The sequence below is a fragment of the Haplochromis burtoni genome, unplaced genomic scaffold (genome assembly GCF_018398535.1).
Source record: "Haplochromis burtoni strain Fernald_Lab_line unplaced genomic scaffold, NCSU_Asbu1 Contig_116, whole genome shotgun sequence".
NCBI classification, from domain to species: domain Eukaryota; kingdom Metazoa; phylum Chordata; class Actinopteri; order Cichliformes; family Cichlidae; genus Haplochromis; species Haplochromis burtoni.
The window spans coordinates 272,220-292,533 of record NW_024582477.1 but is presented as its reverse complement, the minus strand read 5'-3'; the positions used below and the strand labels follow the sequence as shown (position 1 = coordinate 292,533).

The 20,314-nt window shown below is 42.3% G+C and overlaps 2 protein-coding genes across 6 annotated transcripts; both read right to left on the bottom strand.

Moving 5' to 3' along the window:
- Positions 1-87: 87 nt before the first annotated feature.
- Positions 88-19,001, bottom strand: hoxa3a (homeobox A3a). 5 transcript variants are annotated; one of them, XM_042223621.1, is made up of 4 exons: positions 18,870-19,001; positions 8,839-8,899; positions 4,360-4,942; positions 88-1,848 (listed from the first exon to the last, which is right to left on the bottom strand). In XM_042223621.1, the coding sequence occupies exons 3-4, from the start codon at positions 4,823-4,825 to the stop codon at positions 1,055-1,057; spliced, it is 1,260 nt and encodes a 419-aa protein (XP_042079555.1). In that variant the 5' UTR covers positions 4,826-4,942; positions 8,839-8,899; positions 18,870-19,001; the 3' UTR covers positions 88-1,054. The 5 variants fall into 5 exon arrangements, with proteins under 5 accessions (XP_042079555.1, XP_042079557.1, XP_005928699.1 ...); XM_042223623.1 differs by lacking the exon at positions 18,870-19,001 and adding an exon at positions 13,747-13,866; XM_005928637.3 differs by lacking the exon at positions 18,870-19,001 and adding an exon at positions 10,295-11,963.
- hoxa4a (homeobox A4a) lies at positions 13,951-18,871 on the bottom strand. Its single transcript, XM_042223624.1, has 2 exons — positions 17,091-18,871; positions 13,951-16,564 (listed from the first exon to the last, which is right to left on the bottom strand). Exons 1-2 carry the CDS (start codon positions 17,500-17,502, stop codon positions 16,233-16,235), a joined length of 744 nt encoding a protein of 247 aa, XP_042079558.1. The 5' UTR covers positions 17,503-18,871; the 3' UTR covers positions 13,951-16,232.
- Positions 19,002-20,314: the final 1,313 nt, after the last annotated feature.

The window sequence follows — 20,314 nt, the reverse complement described above, 5'->3', positions numbered from 1 at the left end:
TTTATACTTTTTAGTCCACTTCGTGATTTGTGATCGTGTGCAATGCTTCTGCCAAGTCTAAATTAAAATCGAAGGCTATGCTTTCGGTATATTTCAATTCTTTTATTTATTTGTTCTAACTGGAGCAGCATGGAATGTATGACATCGAAAAAAAAGTTTGTTTCTTATTACTTCAATAAAGAAACAGCTAACGTAATATGTCCTTCTTTTCCACCCTTATTGCATGACTGATTGACTTTTACATTCGCTGAGAAAAATAAAACACCTCCTTCGAAGAAGAAAAAAATGGAAACATAGCCTCTAACAGGAACATGGGTTTTCTGCTGCTGAGGAGCTAATACAGACTAACATGTATGGGCTGAAAAAGGGCCGAGACGCAAATTTTCCACCAACCTTCTACCCACACAAAGATGGAGGGGGTGTCAAATAATACTAAAGGACTCTTTCATCTTTCACACCAAACAAAATAAATAACATTAGAAAGTCCAAAAAATGGAACAAAACACAAGCAAGGGGGAGGGGTTGCCTGTAAGCTTATGACCCTTGCTTTTGAAAACGTATTTTCCCTCTTAATTCCAACTCGTGGCTCTTGAAGGACGCTTACACATAAGTGCAACAAAATGCAAAATGCAACAAAAAAAAAAGAGAGAGAGAAACATAATTCTTCAATTGCGGATAAATAAGAGGACGGACAAATTCACATTGAAAATTGATAACATGTGTTCATAATACCCTGTTTGAGTTTTTGATTAGAAAACATTAAAAAAAAAGATTAAATAAGTCTATGCATATACTGCGCCCCCCTCCCTCCCCTCCCGCCTACAGCCCAGATAAAGGTCTCTGTGAGACAATGACACGAGCAAATTCAAGCAAGTCGTGATTATTTTTCCTACGCTACTTCACACACCAAAAAAATTAAAAAGGGGAAAAAACTATAGGGAACATAAACAAAAGTAGAGAGATTGTGGGAGCCGTGAGGAGGCGCATAAACAAAGCAGTAATATGTCTGGAGGTGGATAAGACAATGGGCGGAGTGATCCAGGCAGCGCCACTGCTACAGATGCGTCAGTTTGGGCGCTTCCTGGATTCTTCCCTGAGAGTAGTGCGGCGTTAGGTCTGTGTACGTCGGTGTTGGATCACACACTCCGTGATGCTGACTGTTACCCATTGTGATTGCTCCATTATACTCCATGTTTGCGGACGGTGGGTGCGTAAGGTGGGCCAGACCGAAAACAGAGGCCCCAGAACTGGGCATTGAGTCGATGTAACCTCCGCCGACATAAACAGGGCTGCCTTGCATGTGCGTCCCGTAACTGCCATTGCCTTGGAGGGGATGCGCGTCATACTCGGGCGTGGCAGAGTCGTTCCCGGGATACCTCTTCTGGGAGGGCGGGCAGTTGTTGAGGGAGTTGTTTAAAGGAGGGGGGTATGACGTAGGCATACCGTATGCGTTTTGATGAGGTTTACTGTAAGAATTCGGCGACTGGGATTCATATGGAACACTGTTTACGAGAGAATGCATAGAGTTGAGGTATCCGCCTCCCACACCGCCAGCACCAGAAGCTGGGCCCACGGGACTGCGCGGGGACTGTCCACCGGGAGAAGGCATCATTCCGACGCCTTTCTGATCCTTCTTGTATTTCATCCTGCGGTTCTGGAACCAGATTTTGATCTGTCTCTCTGTGAGGTTGAGCAGGTTCGCCATCTCTACCCTCCGGGGTCTGCAGAGGTACCGGTTAAAGTGGAACTCCTTCTCCAATTCCACAAGCTGAGCGCTAGTGTAAGCTGTCCGGGCCCTCTTTGATGCTGCTGACCCCGGAGGGCTTTTGTCTCCGGGGCAACTCTCCACTGTCAGGATGAAGGAGAGGATGTGAGTCAGTAATTCGTTATACAGAGAGAGGTACAGAGGCAAAGACAGGAGAGTGAAGGCGACATCATGTGACAACACATAGCTGTTAGCAAACTCTGCGATCAGGAGGGGGCGGTGGTGTTGACTGGGGAGTTTACTAAATAGGTTTGCCCATTTAAATATGTATCATAATGATCACTAACACTAATAACGTGCGTATGTGCATATATTCCAAACATCTCAATATTTCTAATAAACCCACTCCCCTATGGCAAATCACAGGAGTTATCATCAAGGCTCCATGAGCCAGCTAGTCACATGCACAGCTTCACAGACTGCAAAAAAAAAGTGCAACTGGACAATAATGGCTCAGTATCTGATATGGAATCAGGTAACCTCAGGTTTACTACTAAAACATCTTGACCCTAATTTCCCCCCATAGTTGCAGGGTAGCTCACACATAATGCAAACACAAGCATTATGTATTCCTCAGGGTGTATATAAAACAATTCGCCTTGCCCTCACTGATAAGCTTAAGAGGCTGGATCTTGGCTGCAGAATTGCAAGGTGCTAGTCTACTTACTGTTATGGCAGGCGGCCAACATTTAATAACTATCACTGCCTTTCGCCCAAATCTAAAGTAATAGCAATGCAGGATGACATAATCTGGTCCATTGTGTTATGTTATGGATGAGAAATAAGTGATCACGTGGATTTGACGTAATGCCTTAGAATCACACGATTATTACCGGATCGGTTTAGTTTTACTTTTTTGACGACTTGATTGTCAAAAGGCCACTTAGTTTAGGTCATGCAAGATGCTAACTGTAACGTATGTGTCAAGCACTATGCATCTTTCCTATACGTGAGTAACAGGTGCGTATAAATTATTTTCATGATAAATACTGGGCGTTCTTCGAACTCATTAACGCACCCTACCAAGCACAATTCAGGCTGAAACCAGTCTGCTTTGCATTTTAACTAAAAAAATAATAATAATAAAAAAAAACAGAGCCCTGATCCACCCGATCCGGCCTGAGTTGTCCAGTGAACAAAGAAGTTTCTGGAATTAGTATATGCGTAAAATGTAAAGGACTTTCCAAAGTTGTTCATAAAGCCTGGGCTTTTAGATGTTGTACACGTCATGAAGACTTCTTAACAGCGTAACAAAGTTATGAGCATTACGCATTCACTGAAGACTGCTGCTTAATTTATTAAGAAAATCCCGCAGCTCGCAAAAGGTCTTTGAAAGCAATTCTGAAATTAACTCTTCGTTATGGAAGTAAAAATAAGACTCTTCAAACCACTACAGTGTCTTCATCTTGACAATGAGATCTCAATAATAAGATTTGCCGTTCTTATAAACCTTGAACGTGCATCAAGGGTTTCCATAAATCGGCTATGTGATGCTGAAAACAAATTAAAAAAAACCTTTGCTGCACTTGAAATAACTAAACTTAATGAAAAGCGCCACACTGCCTTGCAGTTCAGCGATTGCACTTGGTAAGATCCTGGAATGTCATTAGATTATTACCCATTTATTTTTACAGAAAGGAAGAAGTGTTGACTACCCAGAGCTAAACTCAGAACCCCTGACCCCGAATTTCCCTGGCGCCAAAACAGCAGGTTCTACCTTGCGTGCATGAACGTGCGTAAAGGGTTGGGACTTGTTAAAAAACACACAAAAAAACCCCACCTCTCCTGATACTCATCGAGCCACGCGCCTTTGCTTCTATCAGTGCACTATAACCTGCACACCGAAATTATAGCATATAGCCACTGAATTTACAAAATAAGAAGTTCGTGGGAAGATATGCATTTCGAAATGTTTAGCTTTCCTCTAAGTAAATACGGACCATCTCCCACACATGCACACTGACCCACAGAGTTTTTCGCTAATCAAAACAGCAGGACAAACTGAAACAACTGTTGTGTGTGTTTGTTGTCTGTCCAGGACCATTATGAGATCAGAGGAGAGGTGTGTTTACAGTAGGGACAGGTCAGCTGCAGGGCAAAAGAGACAACAAATGGTGATATCTACTGTTAATGTGACATAGCCTACAGTTTTTCCGCAGTCTAAAACGTCATATTGCGCAAATAATTTGTAACAATCCTTACAGATTTTGACCAGGATGCAGTGTAGCCAGTCTGTCAGTTTACACTGCACTTCACTACAGTGTAGAATAAATAAATGTAATAGTAAAGGGTATGTGTGGGATTATGGTAATTATACATTACAGCAATAGCAATGTAATTCAATGACACACTGATTATTAATGATTTAAAACATTTAACAACTTCCTGTCCCCGATGCAGAAAACACACCATTGTGACCTTCCCAGGGGAAGTATTGTTCTGTTGTGGGCCCACCCCCCTTTCCTCGTAGACCCTTACCTGCTCACCCCCTTGTGCATTGCATCCTCTCTAAACCAAACTTGAGCAACTTTCTGGTTGCAGACCAACAAAGAGTGTGGATATTAGAGGAGCAGTCATGTTAATGCAGTGAGTACCTGAACTGGAGCTACTGGTGGGTTTCTGCTTGGTGTTCTGACGGGATTCCTTCATCCAGGGGAAGATCTGCTTGCTGCGAGCGGTAGAGGTCGGGGAGTCGTTCTTGGCACTGACTGGTTGGTTGGATCCGTTGCTTGTGTTTTGGCTGATAGCACCGGGGGACTGTGAGGGAGGGGGTGGGCCTGATACCGGCACCTGCGGTTGATTGCTTTCGGGATGAACCTTGGACTGCGCCGCCTGAATGGCTGTGGTCCTGTCGCAGCTCTCCGCCATCTCCCCCGGCTTTTGCAAAGCCACGGAGCCGTCAGGAGACTGCAGGGAGCAGGCAGGTCGATGGTACTCACTTTCCACATGAGAGGCCCGGGGATATTGGACCTGATTGGCATCATAACTGAAGCCATTTGCGCTTTGATATGGGTAGCCACTGTAAATTGCGGAGCTGTCGTAGTAGGTTGCCTTTTGCATCTCGCCGTTTCCCAATATTTATTTCAGAAACTGACAGGGTCTTGACACCCTTGTAGAATAACATTGGCACCCCGTGGTCACGTGACGCCTCTCCGCCAATGGCCTCCTTGGGTGAACCTAGGGTTACAAGAAGCACTGTGAGGAGAAGAAATGGTGGCGATCCATCTTACTTTTCAATGCAGCCCTGACACAGGAGACTATGGAGGCAAGATAGGGCCAACAATTCTGTGGACTATTACCGTTTACCTTATGGCTTACACGGGGCACAGAGGCACGCACTAACCTTGTATTACCATCTGTGGCGAACATAAAACCATTTTAAAAGCATTTCAGACTGTCAAATCATTTAGAAATGCGAAAAGACGACGGGTGGCGTTTTAAAATATTTGATTCTAACTAACAGTGAAGCAGAATATAGTTAGAGTAGGCCTTATGGAGAAATGCGCTGTGGAAATAGCTTGTTAGAGGGTTACCACACAGAAAAATAATATTTCTTTTACACTGTTATTCTACCAACAGGGCTGTCAACGGTGTATCTAATTTCCTGTATAGCGAGTGAAAAACATACCGTCGGATCCACAAACCTTCAACCCATTTTATTTTTTACTTTTAGAAAAAATTCCTAATTTTTAAGAGAATAAAATATCCCTGAGCTTGCCACATAGTCTGTCTCTTTTTTTTTTATCCCCCCCCCCCCCTTTTTTTTTTTTCTACGTTTCCTCATAATAGTAGAAAAAATGTAAAGGCCCAGAGGAAACCTGAAAAACCGGCCGGCGTCCGTGCATCTCCATGCCCATGGTTTGAACTTTGTTCCATAGTAGGCCCATAATAATGGCTGCTGTCGCTGTCTGCGCGGCGGCCGGTCGCGGTGATATATGAGGGCGGGGGGGTCAGTGAGCCGGGACTGCCCGCTCGGAATGAGCGGCCCGGTGAGCAGCCAAGCCCTAACAAAGCAAGTATTAAGCAGACAGAAACCCGGGGATGGTACAGCTACCACACAGGCTGCTGCTGGAGCACCATAATTCATGAAGGTAACCTCGGGGAGAGACTATAAACTATGATAGACAAACATCACTGCTCTTTTGGGGGAAATCTTTTTATAATGGGACATTAATGGGACATTAACAATGAGACAGTGGATTGAACAGCTATTATTATTATTATTATTATTATTATTATTATTATTATTATTATAAAGCTAATGATTTTCAGTAGAAATAAAATATTCCCATTCATTTTCGCATTTGCTGTCTACTCTGTAGATTCTATAGATTTAGCCATTAGTATATATATAATTAATATATATATAACATATATATATATATATATATATTATTAATAAATATAATATATATATATATATACTATATATATTTATATATATATATATATATTATATATATAGATATATATATATACATATATATGTGTGTGTAGTTTATGCTATAGCTATGGAGTCATTTAACACATTTGAGATTTTAACTGATGAGTCGGGTTGTTTTATGTCTGATAGCAAAAGTTACCCGGGCAATAAAAATGATTTAAAAACAGGGTTTAAAACAAAAAGGAAGCCCTCTTGCATGTTTCATAATCCATAGCCCCGAAGCAGACACATAACTATGCGATGCATCATCATAAAATGAGCACACGGAAAATGTAAATGTCGAGCAATTCTGGCCTGTGCCGTTCTGCATACAATAACAAAAAGCAAATCAGTTTCAAAATGCCCTCAGCGCTGTTAAACCGCAGACTGAAAGGACGTGTCTTCACCGTGTCTGCACTCGTGATGACCGGGAAAAGATATCACGAAGCTCTGTGGTGTGTATCTCCAGGCGAACCATTGCGATAGTCATAAACGGCAGAGAAAAGAGAGACAAAAGACAGACTTGAGCTCTCTGCGCAGCCCCTCCGCTCCACGCTGGAGAAATCCGGCCGCCTGACTGTGTGTGTGTGTGAACTCTTCCTGAACCGAGATCTAAGTCATACGGTGATAAATCACCGCGCGACATACAAACTCAGCCATTTACAACCGAGGGAGCCTATTCCTGGCCTGCTTACCTTATCCTCTTACGACGAATGCAGAGCACCAAGCAATATTTTCTCATTCAGCGACGAAATCGATCAAAGCAGTAATCCAGAGAAAAGTTTAAAGACAGGGCTGACTGGGTGAAGCAGCGGTAGCAGACTGCGCCCTGCCATACACCGAGCATTAGCAGCCACAACAACAAAAAAAAAAAAGGAAGAGCCAAGAGAAGCCCCCTTTTTTTCCTCTTTTCCTTTTTTCCTACTCGACGTGGACGGGTAAACCGAGATTACGAAAGCAGGCGTGAGCTGTCGGGTCAACGAGATAAGACTTATCTGGCCCCAAGATTGAATGTATCGTCCTGCTATAGAGCTATGACCAGGGCTTCATAGCAATATTAAAGTCGGCCAAGGCTATGCTGGTGTATGTGATCCTTCACTAGTACCATGCAGTCACCAGTGAACTGCCCCGAACCAGAGCGTCACCATAGACAAGAAAAATTATGCAAATGAAGTAGCGCCTTGGAAAGCCTGTTCAAATCAAGTGGTTGCCTCTCCTCCTCCCCCAACCAAATGAGGTAGTGCGTCTAGAAGAAAAAATATATACATATATATATATTTATATCTCTACAAAAATAGCACAGTCCTTCCCTAAAGTGTTTTAAATCTTTTCTGTTATTATGTACTCCGTGGCCTGCAGTGGAATTATGAACCCAGTGAATGAGATGGGGGGAGAGAGAGAGAGAGAGCTGGAATACAAAGGAATAATCAGGCCCCGACCATGCTGCATTTCCATTTCCATGGGACATAAAGGGCTTCTATCCACGGCTTAATCATTAACCCGCATTTCTGCACATTTTGGCGAAAAAAAAGGAGACAACAGTGCGTTTTCATTTTCTGCGCCAGGTACGCCCTTTATGGCTTTTTAACACGAGAATAAAATAAATACCGAAATACACCGAAATACTGCGCACACGCCGAGACGCTCTCACACACGCACACACAAATATCTGTATATATAGTTGTGCTTTCAAATAGCTGAGATTTATGAAAGCATGGCTGATCAAAGCTGTATTCGATTTATATCAACCCCCTCCAGTAGCATGGTGTGAAAAATGGGCACAAGTTTCATCACCAAAAGGCAAAGTGGAGGACATGCAGCGAGGACCAGGGGAGAAGAGAGCGGCAGCAGGGGGAATCCCTCAGCATATTAATGCTGTCTTTTGCAGCCAAAAAGAAAGCCTGAGAAAAGTAGATTTATGTCCTCTCAGCTTCCCCGGGCTGTAAACACGTCCAGAGCTGCAGCTTCTCTGCTGGTTTCAGGCTCTGGGACAAAATTCAGTGACACAATTAGAAACTGTAGAACACACGGACGGCGTGGGAGGTTGAGTGGGACCCAAAAATTCACATGTGAGGGTTTTTTAAGCTAACTGCGCTTTTTTTGCCCCCCCAACCAAAAGTAGCCAGTCTGTATAATTATTTACTTCTTTGTGTTGTGCTAAAATGCTGATTCGACTTTCTCTTTAATGTGGCCCTGAGGAGAGGGTTAAAAGTCAGCGGGGCTCGTATACTGCCGGACATAATAAGGCGCAAAATGTGGGAAGGAAAAAGAAAAGAGGAAAAAGAAAGAAAGGAATTTTGATAAAAGAAAAAAATATTTTTAAAAACTTCAGTTCTGTAAACTGTGGCAGCTAGAAGCAGATGGCTTTCACAGAAAGTGGTTTTTGAAATGAGTAAGGCACCGCTCCAAGAGCTGCGATTCCTCTCGTCACTTTTATAGTGACAAATTGCACCACAAAGACAAGTGGAAGAGAAGGAATTATTGCTCTCGGGCTGGTCATATTGCTGCTACAAGGAAATGTACAAGCCATAGGCTGCTTCTCTATCCCTGCGAGTGCTTCGGTGGGCGTGTGTGGTGCTTATTAGAAATTGAATAAGGATATCACCATCAAGCATTCATAACACAAATCAATAAAGATATATGGACTTACCGAAGGCAGTTCAAGGTGTCTGGGAGACCGTGCGTTGGCCAGAATTTACTAAGCTGGAATTCTGCAACGAGGAGTAGAACAAATATTAACATTTTCTCGGAGAATGATCCAACATTTCAACGATTTTGTAAATTAAATTAGTGTGGGTTTTATTTTAAATCCAGGGCTCCAATATACTGTTAAGATCGAATGTAATTATAAATAATAAGGCAATTGTTGTTATGCGTGCGTTGTTTAGGCCCGCGCGTCATGACTTAAAAAATTAAAGTCAAACATAAATCTTTAAAAATAAATAAATAAAAAAGAACAAATGAAATTAAGTCATCTTTTATTTGGGATTATTTGATTAAACTGCAAGATCCAATGAGACGTTTTTTGTTTTTGTTTTTGTTTAAAACAAACTATTTTTAGTCAAGTAAAGATATCTTTACAGCTTAAAGGAAGCAGTCAATTTTAATTCATTTTAACATAAAAACACAGACTTACACACAGACAACGTCAGTCTATGAAAAACAAATACACAAAATAGAAAGCAGAAAGTAAAAGGCCAAATTCTGATATTCTTCGTGGACAAACAGCGTTACAGCCACAAACGGCTGGTTATCAGCACAAAATCATAATAACATAAAAATTGGCCTATATGCAAATAACGCATTTGTTGTTTCCCTGCTGGCCGGCAAGCAATTTCTCCACAAATGGATCGAATAGTCATTAGCTCTGGCGCACCATCTTCCCCAAGTCCCCGCGCCCATAAATCAAGCAGGAGCGCCGTGACCTCAGAGCGGCCGCCCGGTCCTGGATGGCACTCAGTCTTCCATTATATCCTCGTTTCCCTGGCGGAGCGACACAACCCCACCGCTTTCCTATACTTTTTTCTTTCTTTCACGGATCTCATTTTGATGTATGATTTACGCACAAAAACGTAAAGCAACGAGATGTTTTGTTTTACAGAGGTGCCGAGCGCTTTGACTATTATTATTTATTTATTTAGCTTTTGCTTGGAAGCCGATATTTAAATGGCTGCTTTATTTACAACACAGGCCTCTTAATCCAAATGGTATAGCTCACGCTGTTAAAGCAGCAATTAATACTGAAATCCCCCCCCCCCCCTTTTTTTTTCGCGCCTCTGTTTAAAGTTTTGGACTGAAATTTAAGCTGCATTTATCACAGCGTTGGGCAAACAAGCATAAACTGGAACAATGTCTCAACCTTAATGACCCAGACAAATCCTTAAATGGTTATGCGTACAATCTGTATAAATCGCTCTGGTCTAAGGTATTTGCTTCGCTCTGTTAACTGTGATAACTGAGATATTAATACATAAATGAAGCTTCTTGTTATGTGTCAATTTGATCTCCCTGCAAATAAAAAAAGAAGAAGCCCTGGACCCTTTGTTACTGACCTCTGCCTCGCGCAGCAATAACTCACGACAGTAATGAACAATCAGCGGAAATACCTCAAAATAAAATCCATCCTCCCAAAGCTCGAGCTCTGACTCCGTCCGCGTGGAAAAACATATCCGTCCGTGACAGCAGAATACATCCACAAACCCGGAATCCTCTTTCTCTCAGACTGCCTCTACTTTCTTTTTTCCTCCCCTGGATAAACAAACTACAAAGCCAGGACTCCCCTCGCGGAAAGTGGGGGTAACCCGCATATAATCTGCATCATATGGCCAGACCGGGGCTCCGGTTTTCTTCCCAGTGCCATAACACCGCGCAGTATTATGCGCCGCGCTCACGTGACGCAACGTCAACTTAAATCCCTTTTATTTGAGCCCGTGAATCATTAATGGAGGCAGTCATTGCCCCCGAGGAGAAACGGATCAGTTTGGAGGGAGAAAAAAGAGGGGTATGTGACACTGCAATGTATCTGGCAGAGGAGCAAGCCTCTCGCAGGGGAAGCAGCTTCTTTTTTTTTCCACGTGTCGCCCATTCAGGGGTAAAGACTGTTCTGTCAGTTTTAAAGTGCCATATATTTGGTGCCTGTTAGCAGCTGAAAGAGCTAATCCTGCCGTATTATGCTGAGCTTCGAGTGCACAGCAGCTTCGAGTGCACAGCAGCCCCGAGCAACACTGTAACGAGAGTGTTTTGCGGAGTAATAATTCGCGTTATGTATGGGGATGGCACCCCCACTTCTAACACACACACACCTTACTAAATATAATTTAAGAGTGGAATAATAATTACTCCTCGCTGGCAGTGAATGTGCTTTTTTTCCCTTCTCTGTAACAACACAGTCAGGTTTGAGAGGAGCCTTGCAGAAAACTCAACTCAATATCGCCCCCCAAGTCCTAATTGTCAGACTCGTGCTTTGGCACCACTTAGTCAGCCTCTGGTCCTCCATCAGCAAAGTCTGCACAAATACAAACACGTTACACGTTTACCTGTCCTACATGAAGGAGGCTGAGCGTCTTGGTGGATGTGAGGGCTGCCTGTCAGTCAGCAGAGAGCGGAAAGCGGAGCTGAGGTGACCAAAGCGCGGCTGCTCGACCCCGCTGATCAGTACATGGACCCCCATTAGACCTACATGCACTTACGCGTTTCCTATGAACAGCTGAGTGATGGTTGAAATTACAAGCTGGCGCAAAGGTTAAGGGTTGTGGGGGGGATTTTTTAAAATTATCATTCCACCATGTCTGCCTTGATATGAAGCAGTTTCTATATAAATAGTGTACCACCGTGAAATACATCCGCCTTCAAACACTCCAGGTACTGCCAAAAATCCCAGCCTGGAAGAGCTTTTGTACTTCACGGCACCGTTTGGCGCTTGTTTTCCGTCAACACTGAAGCAGCAGCGGGCGTGGAAAAAATTCCACTACAACTATTAATCATTTGGGGCGGACATAGAAAGCATCCCCACTCCCACATCAGCTTTTGTCCTCTCAAACTACAACTTGAGCGGTAAACTTTTAAAAGGCAGGAGCAGAGGAAGAGCCCCTCTTATTAGCTCACCTTCCTCACATTTAACATTTATTTTTTAAAAGAAAAATAAGGATAAGAGTTAAGAGAAAGAAAGCTAAATTTGCACTTTAGGCTTTGGAAGCATGAATGTGAAGAGATGGGCTCTCTTTTCTTTGTTAAAGCAAATGCTAATTTTGTTTAATGTCTTCTGTAGATTTGAAGCTGTCAGCGGATTTATGGCTTGACACGGCCCTGCTCTGGAAGACAACCCCTACGCCAGCTTTTGCCATCGCACCTGAACTTTTCCCTGACCCAGGACAGAGGCATGGAGTCTTGAGTGGAAAGTTATTTGGAGTTCAAAAACAAGGAGAAGTTGGAAATCAAAAGTCCTCAGCTGGTAGCCTACTGATTTCACTTTTTTTTCCCTAACCTACTACTTTCCAGATTTGCATTTAGTTCCGGAGAAGAAGGAGCAGCAGAAGAAAACAAAGCATAATAAAGCAGTTAAAACTTTCTCCTTGAGCCAAAAGTAGCTGATTGATTATGTTTTAAATCTCGGGCTGTTTTCGCATTAAACAACTGTATCAGAGGTATTTACACAAATCAAGGCTCCTTATCACTGTCAGCGAAGAGGAGTTAGAGGCAGAGACCTCTGGATATTAGCCAGACGGCGGTCCATATCTTCCCACAATGTTGACACTGGGAGCTCTTAACAGCCAGGCTTGGGTTACCGACACTCTCAGACCAAGATAACTCTTTCTGCGAGGTTTACACAGCCCAACATCAAGGCTAAAGCAAAATTCAACGCCTGAAGCTGAGGGGAGCCACCTCTGATGAGCCCACACCAACACTGTGGCGGATTAGGACGACTGACATGTTTTTGCATGAGATTGTTGTAATAAAGATATTTTAATTTATATGTTGAACAGACTCCTGGCTTTTTTTTTTATTGGAAATGACCCAGCAAGCTTTAGTTGCAAGTAAATTTTGGAAATATGTCCACAACAACAACAACAACAACAATAATAATAATAATAATAATAATAATAATAATAATAATAATAATAATAATAATAATAATAATACTATTGTGTTCACTCTCACTGAACTGTCCATTTATTTCTTACACTTAAGGGTTTAAAGCAATATAATCATAACGCTGTTTAATAATTGCTATCATCATTCGAGATTGCTATTAATACTATTTTACTTTTATTTATTTTTATTGGGATGCGTGGTTTAGTGCATGCAGTTATTTGGAGCTGAACGTTGCCAACATAAATACTGACTGTTTATTTTGGTTCATTAAAATTGTATTGCATAGAAGCGTCTCAGTTGCCACACACACAGAGAGACACAGAAACACACGCAGTAGATTTTACCTCTGCACTTATATGTGTATTACTTATTTTACAACAGATTTGTGTTCAGTATTTAAAAGCAAAGTTTAGACTGAATGTGACCATCGTAATGCTCTTGTTCTTGTTGTCCATAGGAGGTCCAGTAAGCAGGCTAAATAGTCTACACTTACGTAGCACTTGGTAAACTAAGCGCTTTGCATTGTCTTTGCAATTTGGCACCTAAGCTCCAATGCACGGTGCTAGCCTTCAACTGGAAGCAGTTTGGGATTAGGTGTCTTGCCTAAGGACACCTCGGCACGTGTGGAGGGGTCGGGAGATCGAACTTCTAACACTACGATTAGTAGCCCGTCTGCTCGAATACCTGAGCTACGGCAACCCTGTATGCCAAAGGCGTATATATGTATATTTTCCAAACAATAAAAATTTATATGGATCCGATTTTAGAATTGATTTGAGGACCATAGAGAGCAAAACGCGATATTAACATGAAAGGTTTGTTTGCATTGGAATATTCAGTGACATGCACAAAAAGATCATGGCGCAAACTGCACTTCCGGGATATTGTATGCAAAATTGTGATATCACTACAAAGCTAAAAAAAAAAATAAAATAAAATAAAATAAGAAGCAACCATGTCTACTCACAAGTCATGCCGGTCTGTGTCCAGCGGACAGAGTTTTGTCAGAGGAGAAGAGATCTGACTCGCACCCTGCGGATCACTTCAAATGAAAATAAGTCAGAATTTCACATCTATTTCTGACCCCGGGGCATTCATTATTCAGCGAGTCACGTGAATGGGCGAATTAAAATTTCAGTACATTGGAAGTGACCTCTATTCGCGACTCAAATGACTTGAAATCTGTAATTTATGCAGAATTGGACTTCTTGGAGTCTGCGCAAAATTGGTGCCAATCAGCCTCAGCGTCATCTCCTGCACAGTTTCCATATCTGAAGCAACTGCTGCACAGTAATGGGGAGCTTCAGGATGTCTGCGGCAACATACAACACATTTTTTTTTTATTGTGGTAACATTCAATAAGCAATCATACACGAAAATGTACAACTATCTATTTCTCACTCTGAGGATTAAAAAAAACCCCACTCCAATCAATTTTGCATTTATTTCATTGCAGACCCATCCTGTGTGCAGTTAGTGGCATAATCAGTGGGCTAAAACCATCAGTGCCAGCATACTAAATAACATCTATCCGTTTCTGCTCATATCTGCTCCCTTTCTTCGTCCACTGACAGGCACGTTTCAGTTATTATTTGCAGGAGAACTGTCTCATGCCTCCGATTCACACTTACAATCACAGTTTTTGTTTCCGCGCCCTCTTTGGGTATCCCGTAAATGAGAAGAAAAAGCTCTTGGAGTTCTCGGTGCTGATATATGGTCTTAACATTGTGTGTGTCGAAAGGTCAAGGGTCAGAAGAAGTGCTCTAAGCCGGTGATTGGCCAGTGCCGGCCGTGTCCCCCAGCTGAACTCTCTATTGTTTGGATGTAGCAGGTAGTGACCAACACTCACACTCTGGTGCACAGCGCGTAATGGCAAGTAAGAACAATATGTGTTGCCGGATACATTTAACAGTTTGGGTTTGGTCTGATTCCCGTGTCAGTACAGCCTATAAAGCTTTGGAGCTATCAGCTGATACCTGCCTGATATACTCTGTCACAGCTCAGCCTAATCCACGAAAACGCGCACGGCGTTCAGAACACTCAGGAGTAACAAAAAGACATAAGACATGCCTTCACTTTGTCAAAGTTTGTGCATGGCATTGCATTTCTTAGGTTTCACTCTAAAGCGATTTTGCGCATTGGTAATGTGAAAATATCTTTTCGGATCAACCGTGAATGTATTAAAACGGAGGTGCGCAATACTATCAAATGAAACATTTCTGTAAAAAACATTTATCGCAAATATTTTCTTTCTACTCTGGCAAAGTGTTAAAAAGTGCAAGAAAACGCAGCCACAATGTTGCCAACATGTTGCAAGGCAAATTGTTCGGGACTGCAACACAATGTGACCACTTTAAGTACGCATCTCAAATGGCTGGATTTCTTACCAAAAGCTTCAGAGCGCAATAGTCCACACACCGAATAGAAATTCAATGTAAACCAAAATAAACAATGTGAGTTCAAAGTTTTAATTTCTGCAAAAAAAAATATAAACAAAAATATAAATGAACAAATGAGAATCAGTTTTTAAAAAAATGGCACCTTGAATGTCGTGAAAGTGAAATCCGTATTTGCGGTGACAAAACATCCGAAGCCATGTCAGCCTTATAAGTGAAGCACACATTTATTTCACAAGGACAGATTTATTCTAAACTAGCCTACATCACAACGGCCATTACTGAGACAACATATACAAATATTCACAGTTTAGAACACAGCACAACATGGACGCACTATAGCACAAATAAAACTAGACCATATGACACCAACAAACATAAACTTACTTTGACGAAACGCTTTTCTTATTGTGCCATCATTGTGATTTGTCTATGTACATTAGATGTGAAAGTCACCTGGACTACATTCAACAGTAAACCAACCCACTCGAACACACACATACTACACTGCTATACTCTGACTGATGCCATGCCTCTAAAAAAATTAAAAATTAAAAAATTGAGAAATAAAATGCCGTGTGGTTTTCTAACTGGCATCTATAGAGTCTCGCTAAATATCTTTCAAGTATATTAAAACTTTTCCATGAGCAACAATAAAGAAAAGAAAAGGAAATATCAAAGAGAACATTGAAAAGAAAAAATGAGGTCAAACTTACTTTTTTACCTCACTCACTTTTAACTGCAATTATACATTTCATCCAAGTTTGATGTGCATTATCCTTCTTTCATAATAATAAACAAATATATAAACACTTCAGTTGCCACCGTGGCAATTAAAGGTGAATTTCAAGCTTATATGATGAGGGCGAGGACGACCGGAGAGAGGGGTAAGGGCACAAAGGACGTGACAGGGGCCCAATAGCAGAGGCAAGGTGAAAGAGATAACACCATGTGTGTGTGTGTAAAATACTGAGAATCGGTCCATCAAATTCCACTTGTGTTATTTGCCATCTCAGTCTGGATTGGGGTTTTCAGGGATGGGGGGTTCGTTCATGCACTATAGACCTGCGGTGCACGGCGTGGGGACAAGCTGCTGGCCTGTTTTGATCTGCTGCTGCTGCTGGGCCCCCGAGGCTGAAGCTGAGGCCGAGCTTGAGGATCGAATCTTAGTGTTGGGAAGCTTGTGCTCCTTTTTCCATTTCATCCTCCGGTTCTGGAACCAGATCTTGACCTGGCGCTCGGACAGGCACATGGTGTGAGCAATCTCCACCCGCCTGCGCCGGGTCAGGTACCGGTTGAAGTGGAACTCCTTCTCCAGCTCCAAAGCCTGCTGGCGGGTGTAGGCAGTGCGGGACCTCTTGGGCACTCCTCCATTGTAACTGGCATTGACTGGGAGGGGGGGGGAAAGCCATAGACAGGGAGGCAAGCAGGTGTTACATGCAGGTTGATTGCGTTTACTCCAAAAGCCTTAAATCCGCCACTGGACACATTCTAGCTTCGAAAATCGTGCAAGAATTTGTGGGTTTGGTGGAAATTTGCAGTCGCTTGTTCTACACTCTGTCTTGTTTCAGTTTACGGACATGACCTTAATGTGGAGATGCCGAGTGCACAAGTACTCGCATCCAGGGACAGATCAAGCTTAGGAAATGATTAACAAAAACAGCGGGGCTGAATATTACTTTGGCTCGGCTCCAGTGGTGGAGGTAGTTTGGGTTAAAAAGCAACAAAGGCACATGGCCCCGACAGACGAACACAGGCAATAAAATTTACGAGGGTCCTTAATTACCGACCCTGCTGCTCGATAGTCGTAAATTGCTGTTGTAAGGGCTGCTACTAGTGTTGCCTCAATAGGCTTGCGTGTGTTCCAGTGGTTGTTTCTCAGTGGTTCAGTTATTTAACCGTGATGATAACTCACCGCTGCTAACGTGGACCTTTTTCATCCAAGGATAGACCACCGGCTCCTTGCCCTTCGCTACGCCGGGATAGACTTCAGTGGCGAGGCTGCAGTCTTTGCTGGCGTTTGCGCCACCGTCTGGGGCCGCCGTGAGGCGAGGACCGTGGTTCTGTGGAACCGGTTGCGGTTGCGCGTGATGCCCATCGTTGAAATCGTCGAGTCCGGTGGCGGGGACGTTACCGTAATCGTATCCCGATTCTGTGTAGTTTGACCTCGGATAGGATGGCTCTTCGTGATGGGGGAAACCCGTATCTTTTGGCCGCTCGTAATAATCACCGGGGTTAGGGATGTATCCGCTCTGCTGATATTCGTCGCATGGAGGAAAGGAAGGCTCGATATAGTTGGAGTTTATCAAGTAGGAACTCATGGTCATTAATTTGTGAAGTGCAACAATACTAATTTTTATCGCGCTGTCGTTTTTCTGATCTCCACAAAACCCTCCTACTCCCTGTCAAATGTACAAAGTTGCCTGGTCACGTGTGAAGAGCCACCAATCACGGCGTGTCCTGTGGGCATCATGTAAACAGGAACCAATGGAAAGCATGGCACTGGTACCACCAACACTGCTTGGACTGGCTTACGTTAGTGTTTTCCTTATTAAATCACGGTATATAAAGCAAAACCAATCAACTAACTTGTTTACTGCACGGGACCAAACTTATGCGGGCGAGGCTTCCTGCGTTTAAAACAATCCGCCTCCCCTGAAACAGAAAGTGGATATGAAATTCAAACCCTTAAGGTTTTTTTCGTAAACAAAACGCCATTTCCAACAAACAGGGAAAGAGGTTGTTGGAGTTTTAATCTGTTGCATCCTAATAAAGAGAAACTGCAGTGGGGGTTAAAAAAGAAAAGAAAAGAAAGCCAGCACAGCAATGCAAACTGTAGTGTTGTGTAATATAACAGCCTTCAAATTACTGACAAAGGCACGGTGAATGCAGAAGCTTTACACCCAGCACTGACGAGCCGCTTCTATGCGAGCATCAAAGCCTGCGCATAAAGCTTGCTTGTCTATAAAAACCTAGAAGATCACACATAAGCTGCAAATTAAAAAAAAAAAAAAGCACGGGCTGCTCAAGTTGCACAAATGTGTATAAATGCACGACACCTCCTTTGGCAAGTGCTGTTGCATTAAAAACTCGAAATTGCACCTTTCCCCTTATTTGCCAGCACATGGCAATGATCTGAAGCTATTCCTGGTCTGTTTGTTTGATAATATCACGTTGCAAACTTGGTAAGTGTTAATTGCACGCATTCTGTGGCTTAACAGCCTCTGCGCGTTACATGTCAGGGAAAAGCTCGTCCAAACAGCGGACAAACACGTGAAGGCACCTGTCTTGCATTACAGCCAGATGCCAAAACAAAACATTGTGATTTTAAACCTCCACGTACAGTAAGACCTGCCAGCTCCAACTAGTCTACACAACAAAAATGACTTATATCTGAGCATTTTTCTCTAATTCTGAATAAATTTCGAAGTATTTAAAACCGTTATAAGGAGCAGTTTGCACAGATTTCAGTGCAGTCCCGCGTTGTAACAGTAACAGGTAAAGAAAAGTCCAGTGTGCCCAGTATTACCAAGAAACCTATAATAATAATAATAATAATAATAATAATAATAATAATAATAATAATAATAATAATAATAATAATAACAACCACACGATCTGGAATCATAAAACGTAAAGTATAATTTCTTGTTTTTTTCCTGACTGCATGTTAGATGATATAAAAGTCTCTGACCGTTCATCTCCCCGGCAGCCATCACGTCCAGGCCCAGTTTCCTCTCCACGTCCGAGGTGACTTCCACACTTTATCTGTGTTTCTTGAAGATGCAGCAGCTCTTCATAAAGCTGATCCACGCTGTCCACATCAGCAAGGCCTCTGCATGGAGAAACCAGAGGCCAAATTTTCGGAAATATTTTAAGCTTTCTTTTCTCTCCCATTTTCTTTATCTTCTTCTTTCTCTCTCTCTCTCTCTCGTCCCCCCTCTATTCTATTCGCTCCCCTAAACAGAGATAACTTCTGCCTGACCCCATAGTGACACCGTTTCCATTTTGTTTCTGATTAATCTTGCCCATTGACAGTCTTTGTTAAACAACAAGGCGTGCCCTTTTTCCAAAGAGGCGACATTTTCATATCTGTTAGACGCAGTGACCCGGGGTTCACCCCGGACTTGGACTTCAGTTTTGCGGGCTCTGTTCAGCTTTGGGTAGTTGGGGTGGGGGGAGCACTTAGCGCGGGTCAGCGCCCAGGATGGTCCCCCAAAAGAGTTTTAAATGTGTAAAATTACCTAGAGCTATTTAAGAAGCTCACACGTCCAACTACTACTGCATTGCATGACATAGATCAGAAGATAGAAGTTTGCATTTAAAAGAGGGACCTCAAAACTAAAGAGATCAACTGCAGATCGGCTGAAGTAGTATATGTTTTACTTTCTTTTAGGACTTTTTTTCTCAGCTTTTCTCAATAACTAAACTTCTAGATTTTGGATATGCTCTTGCCGAGGACTGAAAACTCGAAGGCCTTTTTTCTCTCTCGAAACAAATTGCCATTCTTTTCTTGTTAGCACACTGTTGCTGCAAGGCAAAGCTGCTACTTTATGAATCTCACAGGCTCTCCTGCACCTAACTCATTGTAAATGGCAGCTGCTGTACTTTACGCCAAAGATCCACTGTATCCTTATGGCCAAGAGACCACCTGAGAGGCAATATGTCAACATAATGTCAACGGGTAAGACGACTTCACATGATATCTAAATTTACAGTCCACTACCATTCTATTATATATATATATATACCTTGTATAAATATGGGCCAGGTCAGATCGGCTATTATCCACTTACTGTAAGTTATTCTTGTGTGAAAAACGACTTCTGATGGACAGTTCATTCTACTTGTTGCTATATGTATTTTTATATTACTCTATGAAAGCCTTTTTGCATATTAAAGCGAATCAAAGTTTTGAGAGCTAACTCTTCATTCATTCACCAGTGGTTATAATGTTAGGCGTAATTGGTGTGTGTGTGAGTGGATATAGTAATGGATATATAGGTACTTAGGCGTAAGTTAATAGAGTATATATATTATATATAGTATATTATATTATATATATGATCTATATTATATATATGACTATATATATATATATAGTATATCAGTATATATATGTCTATATATATAGTGATA

Coding starts and splice junctions, on each gene's coding strand:
- hoxa3a (XM_042223621.1), bottom strand. CDS start 4,825: ATGCAAAAGGCAACCTACTACGACAGCTCCGCAATTTACAGTGGCTAC. Junction 1,849..4,359: donor CACCAGTAGCTCCAGTTCAG/GTACTCACTGCA, acceptor TCATCCTGACAG/TGGAGAGTTGCCCCGGAGAC.
- hoxa4a (XM_042223624.1), bottom strand. CDS start 17,502: ATGACCATGAGTTCCTACTTGATAAACTCCAACTATATCGAGCCTTCC. Junction 16,565..17,090: donor AAAGGTCCACGTTAGCAGCG/GTGAGTTATCAT, acceptor CCCCCCTCCCAG/TCAATGCCAGTTACAATGGA.